The sequence below is a fragment of the Phyllobates terribilis genome, unplaced genomic scaffold (genome assembly GCF_046119375.1).
Source record: "Phyllobates terribilis strain yellow unplaced genomic scaffold, ASM4611937v1 Scaffold_5__5_contigs__length_657084704, whole genome shotgun sequence".
Classification (NCBI taxonomy): domain Eukaryota; kingdom Metazoa; phylum Chordata; class Amphibia; order Anura; family Dendrobatidae; genus Phyllobates; species Phyllobates terribilis.
In genome coordinates, this window is record NW_027362765.1 from 113547476 (window position 1) to 113557285 (window position 9810).

At 38.2% G+C, this 9810-nt stretch overlaps 1 protein-coding gene across 1 annotated transcript; it reads left to right on the forward strand.

Moving 5' to 3' along the window:
- Window positions 1-2980: 2980 nt before the first annotated feature.
- On the forward strand, window positions 2981-9460 carry MC3R (melanocortin 3 receptor). The gene has a single exon (XM_073682764.1). It carries the CDS (start codon window positions 3406-3408, stop codon window positions 4375-4377), a length of 972 nt encoding a protein of 323 aa, XP_073538865.1. The 5' UTR covers window positions 2981-3405; the 3' UTR covers window positions 4378-9460.
- The last annotated feature ends 350 nt before the right edge of the window (window positions 9461-9810 follow it).

The following is a 9810-nucleotide window of genomic DNA, read 5'->3' on the forward strand; positions in this document are numbered from 1 at the left end:
ACCACTAGGTGGCGTAATTGGTCTAAAACGAAAACACAATTTTTCATTGTATATTTATTATCTGCTCTGGTTACAGTTGTTGGAGCTTATCATGTTTTGCAACAGAATGTTGGACCATTTTATGCAACTTTTTAGTTGTTAGACACATTTATAAAAGTTGTGTGCCTTTTTAGAAGTCCATCATTTTTATTTTGAACTCGCCAAAGGAGGCTTTTTTTTTTTTTTTTAAATGTCATTGAAAATGTCATAAAATCATTCCAGTAGGGGGTTGGTGTAAAAACTGGAGAATCAGTTCTATACAGGAGTCTTACATTTAAAGATGCACCAAATTTATCAAACAGCTTAAAAAAAGGCTCTTCTTGATAAATTCCCTCCAATATTTTTCATTTTTGTCTGTATTACCACTAAACAGCTCTTCAGTACATTCATATTACGTAATTGACAGCTAGGTGGCAGTGTTTTTTCATGTATCTCACTCCCTATATCCATTCCAATCACTCGCTTGCATATGACACATGTACCTCAAAACATCTCCACAATCCGCTTTTTTCTTACCTTTTGAAACTACAAAAATTCTTACTGTCTCTTATTCATTGTCGTCTGGACTACTGCAACTCTACTGAACGGCCTCCCTCTAACCAAACTTTCTCCTCTCCAATTCATCCTGAATGCAGCAGCCAGGGTTGTATTTCTGTTCAACTGATACACCGATGCCTCCATCCTGTGCCAGTCATTGAACTGGTAACACATGTATTATAGAGTACAACATAAACTTATCAAGCTCACCCACAAAGCTCTCCACCGCCCTACATCTCCTCCCTTATCTCTGTTTACCCCCCTATCTATGTTATCCATTCTACTAATAATCCAAGACTAACATCCCCTATAATCCAAATCTCACACTTCCGTCTCCAAAATGTCTCTCATTCTGCACCAGATTCCTGGAATGCACTACCGCAGACAGTCTCGTTGGTTCCCAGTGTCCACAGTTTTATTATGGTTACTTTTAGAGCACCATGGTATTCCACAGCGCTTTACAGCTATTGTCCCCATTTGTGCTCACAATCTAAATTCCCTATCAGTATGCATTTGGCGTATGGGAGGAAACCAGACAATCCGGAGGAAACCCACGCAAACACAGGGAGAATATACAAACTCCTTGCAGATGTTGTCTTTGGTGGGACTTGATACCAGGACCCCAGCGCTGCAAGGCTCCAATGCTAACCACTGAGTCACCATTCTGGCTTTATATGTATAGTCAGCATATTATATATGTACATGTGTGCACTGTGTCTTATTTATGTATATATTGTTTCTTTGCTTGTATACTTGTTATATATTTATATATATTTAGTTTGTGTACATATTATATATGTGCATGTCTATACATCTGTATGTATAGCCTGAAGAAGACTCCCTTGAAACGCGCGTTGGGGAGGACATGCGCCCATCCTGGGAATCTTTTGCCCCCTTGGTTTGACTTTTTTGTAGGCACAAACCTGCTCTTGATGTACGACTATTGAATGGTAGTTATGATTAGACAAAATGCTTAGGTATGAAATCATGCTAATACTATGCTTATACCTTTAGGCCAAATGGGTTGTTGCAAAAAGGCAAAACTAGATTCGGGGTACATTTTGGTGCCTATATTCTGTGTGATATATAGCATTATGTGATTCTATCCTATGTGGGACTCAAGTCTCTTTTTCCAACATGTACAGTTACCTGTCACTTCCCTCCATTTACACATATTTTTTTTAAAAAAAATTGAATAAAGTTTTGTATATTAAATGCTATAATTTGGGATTGTTTGATTGTTTTTGTTCTTCCTTTCTTTATCTACTGTATGTGTGTGTGTGTATATCTGTACGCCATTTCTGAAGCTGCTGCTGCTGCCTGTTGTCAGATGTATTAGCTGCGGCCATGAAGCCTGTGACTCCGCACACACACAGTGAGAAATACATTGTATACACTAAAAGCACATCTCTTTAGGCAGGTCTGTCATCTCACCTCACTAATCTGACTGCTGTCTGCTCTCCCTCCCTACATTTTTCCTCCTGGTCCTTTCTATCATCTGTCCCCCCACCCTCCATGCAGTCAGTAGCACTTTTCTTTATCTGGAAATACAGATATACTGGCGGGTGACCGTTGCATGCAGCTTTACAGGAATACATTTATTTATTTAATTGATGGCTAGATCATACAATACAAGCACTTTTTACCTTTTGTGTCACCTCTGTTTCCTCATAGATAGTCGTCATCATCACAGTACATGCACTGTACCTCAGCTGCTGCAGAACCTCATAATATACATATTACCTGCAATACATAATCATAATACACAACTCAAGCTGCTGATCAACATTACCAGAGGTACATCACTTACTTCAGAGCCTCATAATATGCACCTTAGCTGCTGCAGAACCTCAGAATACACATCAGCTGCTGCAGAACATCATAATACTCACCACACCTGCTGCAGAACATCGCAACACACCTTAGCTGCTGTGTGCTATAGTATTACACACTTCAGTTGCTGCAGAACCTCATCATACAAAACCTCAGCTGCTGTAAGAACCTCAAAATACACACCTTAGCTGCTGCAGAACCTCACAACATACACCTCAACTGCTGCAGAACAACATAAGACACATTACAGCTGCTGAAGAGCCTCATAATGCACTCCTCAGCTGCTGTCCAACCTGAAAATACTCATAATAACTGCTGCAGAACCTCATAACACAGACCTCAGCTGCTGCAGACCATTTTTTTTTCCTAAAACATGAAACCATTTCCTATTAATATGTCAATGGATGACAAGAAGTTAATCTTTTCTCTTTAAAAGGAGGTTCTGCAGCAGCTGAAATGCATTTTATAAACCCACGATTATAGATGTGTTATTACCCTCTCTTGCCATTGGAGGGCGCCATATCACTTAATTCTCCGACACCGCACTTTCCGATACCACCTGCTGCTGTGCATAGTGAAGCTAGGGCTGTCAGTCATCCCTGTACCTGTTCTATAAGTGGATAGTCTGGTATGCTGAAGAATGAGGAGGAGTCGCAACTATCAATGAATGCAAACCATCCGAGGATTGCCTTATATCGGCTGCCACACACTGATCAAGTCCAGATGACTTGCAGCAAGCAGAGCAAAGCGCAGGCAGGTGCTCCAACATCTACAAGCAGGCAAACCCAAGGAGGCAGCTGAAAATCTAGAAGGATAAGCTACCTGGTCTTCATGTCGGGGGTCCCTCTGACCAAACTCTTTGAAAAGTCAAGGTGTGAGTCCCATCCTAATGAGAGATGATGTAGGACTATCTACAAGAAGGCTCATCTGTCTGAAAGAGAGGAGGTGACCACCCCCAGTGCTACGCTATTTGAGCCCCTTCACAAAGCCTGAGACATGAATGCGTCCAATGACCTGTTCTTCATTCATTCCCTCCAGCTCAATGGGACGCTGGACTTCAATGAGACCCTGCTGCCCAACAACCTAAGCACCATTGGGTTCTGCGAGCAGGTCTTCATTAAGACGGAGGTTTTCTTGACTCTGGGGATTATCAGCCTGCTGGAAAACATCCTGGTCATCCTGGCCATTCTGAAGAACAAAAACCTTCACTCCCCCATGTACTTTTTCCTCTGCAGTTTGGCAGTTGCAGACATGTTGGTCAGCGTCTCGAATGCCTTGGAAACTATTGTCATTGCGGTGCAGAATAAGTATCTAGATATAGGGGACAAGCTGCTGCAGCAGTTGGATGACGTGTTTGATTCTTTGATCTGTATATCTCTGGTAGCTTCTATCTGCAACCTCTTGGTTATTGCCATTGACCGATACATCACCATATTTTACGCTTTACGCTACCATAGCATCATGACGGTCAAGAAAGCCTTAGCCTTGATCATGGTCATCTGGGTGTCCTGCATCATATGCGGTATCGTATTTATTGTCTATTCCGAGAGCAAAACGGTCATTGTGTGTCTCATCACCATGTTCTTCACCATGCTTGTCCTCATGGCCACCATGTACGTCCACATGTTCCTCTTCGCGCGTCTCCATGTAAAGCGGATTGCGGCACTGCCGGTGGATGGCGTGGTGCAGCAGCGGACGTGCATGAAAGGCGCCATCACCATCACCATTCTTTTGGGGGTATTTGTCGTGTGTTGGGCGCCGTTTTTCCTTCACCTCATCCTTATCATCTCCTGTCCTGCCAACTCCTACTGCGTCTGCTACGGTGCCTACTTTAACACTTACCTAATCCTCATCATGTGCAACTCCGTCATTGACCCTCTGATCTACGCTTTCCGCAGCCTCGAGATGCGCAAAACTTTCAAGGAGATTATTTGCTGCTATGGGATGAATTTTGGAAAATGTGGCTGAACCCAACACGTTTCACAAAGCTCATTGGTAACAACACATTAGGCAGAAGTTCATGTTATTCAATGCTGCTTTGCTATAGTACACACACAAAATGGGCAGACAGAGGGGGGGAATTGGAACTTTTTGTGAAAACCTGACTCCTGTACCCACTCCCTGCCCATGATAAGTTCTATCATCAATGCTCCTAGTCAGCCATTATATATTATTAGGTCACAGCTTGATGTAATTAAACATCCCTCCAGAATATCTGCTCAGTAGTTAAAAAAGTGAACCTTGAGATTTTATCTTATAAAACTGTCATTTTTAATCTATCTTCGAGTAAAAAATGAAACAACATTTCCATCTATGAGATAGTAAGTCAGTGCAAAATATGTTTGAAGCTGAGATAGTAACTCAGTGCTGAGATATTTAAGGTTCAGAGATAAGTAAGACTGTAAGAAAATAGGTCCACAGTTTTTAATATTTTCTAATTATTATACTGAATTAATATGTCAAACTGTGAGATAATAAGTCAGATATTTGAAAAGTACTTGACTCTAAGATAACAAGTACTTACTGTCATATATATCAGATTCTGACATACGCCATGCTGTGAGATAGTATATCTGGTCTGATATTCTAAACAATTGCTATGAGATAATATTGGAGGCTGTGAGATAATAAGTCTGATATTAAGATAATATTTGACTCTGGGATAATAAGTCCTTGCTGTGAGATATATCAGGTTCTGCAAGATGATATGTTAGGTCTGATATTCTAAACTAATGCTGAAATATATAATATTGCAGGCTATGAGATAATAAGTCAGGCAATGAGATACTATTTCACTGTAAAATAATAAGTCCAAGTTGTGAGATATATAAAGTACTGAAATAAGTCATGCTGTGAGATATGTCAGGACTGAAATGCTAAACAAGCGTTGTAATAAAATATTACAGGCTGTGAGATAAGTCTGACATTAAGAAACTATTTGACTCTGAGATAATAGCTCAGTGCTGTAATATATTTCAGGTTCTGCTATAAATCACTGATATGGTAATATTTCTGCTCCAGGACCAGTAATTCATTGCTATGAGTTAATAATTGAGCTGAGGAGAAATGTTAGTGCTATAAAATAATATTTTATACAATGAGATAATAAGTCAGATAGTGATATAATATTGGACTTTGAGTTAATAAATCAGTGCAATGATATAATATGTCACGACTTACGATGAGATAATAAGTCAGTGTGAGAAATTATACCTGACTCTAAGATAACTCAGAGCTATTTGATACTTAAGCCTCTGGGATAATAAGTAAGATAGTGAGATAATATTTCTGTTCTTTGATATTTTAAATCAGTTTTCCGACATATTACATGATCCAAGATAAGTCAGTTCTGATATTACACCAGATAACATTTGAACTTCTGAGATAAAATGTTCTATGAAATAATATTTTAGAGTTTGAGATATCAGACATTCAGAAAATTTCAACCCTTTTATATCCAAAATGAGCGTTATTAGATAATATTACAGGATTTGAGCCAATAAGTCTGTCCTCTGAGACAGTTAGTCATATCTTTTGAGTGCCATGAGAATATAATATAACTAAGTGATAAGACTGTGATATGAGATAATATTTCTGAGTCTGACACAATAGCTCAGACAATGAGATCTTATTATGTGGTCTCAGATAATAAGCCAGTTCTGTGAAAGTGCTTAAATAAAGAGACATGATTTGATATATCTGATTCTGAGAAAATAAGTCAGTGCTATGGTAATGACAATAAGTATGTGCTAATATTTTAGACTCTAGGTTAATAACTGAGATACTGTTTCAGTTCTCTGATACTGACTTTGAGATATTAAATCAGATCGGTACATTGAGATATTTGACTTTGAGATGTTAAATCAGTGCTATTAGGTAATATTTAAGACTATGAGATAATAAGTCAGATTGAGATGATATTTCAGAGCTTAAATATATTAGGTCAGCGCTATGAGACAACATTGCTTGATCTGATAAAATAATATAAAGATATGATATGGTTCAGTTTCTAAACTATTATCTCATAGCTCTGGCTTATCATTTCACACACTGGGATAATATATCAGTGCTTCTAGGTAATGTAATAGGGCTCGAAGATAGTCAGTGCTGTGAGATAATATCTCAGGATTCCTCTCCAGTAGTGGTCTAAGAATTTAAAAATAATTTCTAGTGCCTTTGGTTATATGATTCACTGTCCTAGGGTTTTCGGCAGTACTTTTTTGTAGTATTTAATGTAGTTATTTTAAAGGGGAATTCTACATTTAGTTTTCTTCTGATACATCATAGAGAGTTTGAACCCAAAATGAAGGAAATATGGCAAAGTGAGCAAAAAATGTTTGCCTCTTTATTCTGACCCCTTAGATCAGGGTTCCCCAACTCCAGTCCTCAAGGCCCACCAACAGGTCATGTTTTCAGGATTTCCTTAGTATTGCACAGGTGATAATTCCATCACCTGCACAGGCAATAATTCCATCACCTGTGCAATACTAAGGAAATCCTGAAAACATGGTGGGCCTTGAGGACTGGAGTTGGGGAACCCTGCCTTAGATGAGCCTCACGCTTAACTCCATGTATAGCCTTTCCCTAGGCTGATAACAGGGAACAATATATTGCACCCTCATAAATTTGAATTTAGTGTCCCTTTAAGAAATTCTTCTTCTGTCTAAGAAACATCCAATGCCTTTTCGGAAACATTTTGCAGACTGTTTCTTAGATAGTTAACCCGCCACCCTCCCGAATTCCACTTTTCTAAGGAATCTGAATCCTATTCATCAAGCAAAGACTGAATCGCTGGAGACATCTTTCCCTGGTGATTGCATATTATCATGCCTATAGTATCTGGCAAGTCAGAGCTCATAAACTACTTGTAAGGCTGATGCTCAACTCAAATATTTATAAGGCAGGATTACCAATGCAAAAGTGCCTGACATGGGCGAGCCCCCCGGTCTATGAGCCGTTAATTACACACTATAGAGGTGACCTCCGATGGATCCGGAATACTGATATATACATACAGTATATGGGAATAGCATTTTATGCTGGAACTTGCACATCTTTAAAGAAGGTTCTCGGAATACATTATCATATGGGAAAGTATAAAAAAAAAATTCTGTATGACTGGAAACAGGGAGCTGCAGGCTATAATAACCTCTCACACCTTCATGGACTTGTCAAGAAAAAGCCTTACAAATAAATTGCTGGGTTGGAAAGTTCTTGGGAAGTAATATGTCTTCTGTATCCAGCTCAAGGTGTGAATTTGACCATAGGACTAAAAGTCTCATGAGGGGTTAAACTGAAGGATTCTTGGCCAAAGAAACTCGTGTCTTTTCTAATTGATGGAAAGTCAATGGAGTGAAATAAATGTATGATTATCAAAATATCCCTGTGCTCAAGATGGTGTTCAACAAGTGTTGAACACCTACAGATAAAATCATTATCTACAAACTTGCATTGAAAGTGGGGACTCTAAAGAAAGTTATGGACCAGTAGACTCCAAAACTAGAGAAATCTCCAGAAAAAAAAAGTGATAGATGTCAGCGAGGGAGTAGAAGAACCTCTTTACAACTTCAAGTGTGAATTTGACCATAGGACTAAAAGTTTCATTAGGGGGATAACTGATGGGTTCTTTGCCGAAGAGACTCATTTTTTTTTCCTAATGGAAGGGAAGTCCATGGAGTGAAATAAGTGGATGACTATCAAAATATCACTGTGCTGAAGAAAGTGTCCTACAAACTTTGACCATCTACAGATAAAATCATTACGGTATATACAAACTTGCATTGAAAGTGGGGACTCTAAAGAAAGTTATGGACCAGTAGACTCTAAAACTAGAGAAATCTTCAGAAAAAGTGATAGATGGCAGCAAAGGAGGCGAAGAATCTCTTTACAGACCTCCAAAGTTACAACTAAGTGATATACCTTATCATCATCTGTTTAATGCACTATAGCAAGTAGATGGATTCTGGACTAAATGGAAGAGTGGACCTTTTACAGCCAGAAGAACCAGCATCTACTACTGCCACCCAATCCACCATTGGAAATGTTGGATTTTTTTTAAATATGGCTCCTGGACTGAAAACTGTAATATTTTGATAAATGACAAGGAAAGAAGAAACAGGATAAATACATTTATATTTATGTTTACAAAAAAAGGGCAAAGCCAATTAAATCGATTCTATATATTTATGGATTTATGTATATACACATTTGTAACATGCATCAACTCACCTCAACATTTTTGTAAAAGGAATTAATCACAGCTTCTACTGTAATTTGTGTTTTTGCAGAAAAAATGTAAAAAGCTGCACTTCATATCTCTACCACTAGGTGGAGCTTTAATGTAATGTACTACATGTGCCTGAATGAAAGCACTTTGTTCCCTTTGTGGCCCTTAATATCTCAACAGCACAACATGTGTTCACACATGGTATTACAGGTAAAAAAAAAATGTGAATGGTTAAATAATGTGAAAAATTTCCTGTACTTGGAGTCGCCATTATGAACAATACAAAAGCACATATGTAGTCAACACTAATAAGAAATTCTTGAGGTCCTTATAAGTCATCTCCACCCAGCAAAGATGGTTTTGTCATTTTGTTTACCCATCTTCTTTGTGGATCCTTTCAATGGACAGAATCAAAGGAGTTTGTACAGGATTAGGAAAACATGGCAGTTTTCATCCAAAAACAGCACCACACATGTCCAAAGGTTGTGCCAGGTATTGCAGTTCAGCCACTGCACTTCAGTGGAGTTGAACTGCAAAACTAGACACAACCCATAAACCTGTTGTAGCGCTGAAAAAAAAGCAGCTATGTTTTTTCTAATCCTGGGTAACCCCTTTAAGTTTGGATAAATAAGGTTTAGCTATCGATCAGTAGGATCTAAATGGGTCAAGGTTAGATGTAGCAGAGCTGAATTTGTTATTTTAATTTTTTTTGCTCCATGCAAACTTCCTGAGTTGCAATAATTTATCAGAAAAATAACAGCTACTGTAGTTTGATATCACCACCCCAAACTCAACTCTGCTACATCTACACTGTGTTCCAAATTATTATGCAAATAATATTTTCTCAGATTTTCCCAAATTACCTATATGAATTGCAGTCATTGTAATTTTCCAGTCAAATAACTATTAGAGTACAATTGAAAGGTTTTTGTACAAACTGCCTATGATAACAGTATATTTTAAAAAAAATAAAAAACTCAAACTGCACTCAAAATGCATGTTCCAAATTATTATGCACAGCAGAGTTTTCAACCTTTTCATTTTAATAAAGAACAAAAAAATGGTCATTTTTGAAATTATAAGCATTAGCAGGTTATTACAAACTGAAATCAAACAGTTTTCAACTCAAAACTTTATTCTAGGTGATGTTACATTTTCACATAGGACCCCTTGTT

What these genes read in the sequence shown, in the direction of transcription:
- MC3R (XM_073682764.1), top strand. Translation starts at nt 3,406, where the DNA reads ATGAATGCGTCCAATGACCTGTTCTTCATTCATTCCCTCCAGCTCAAT.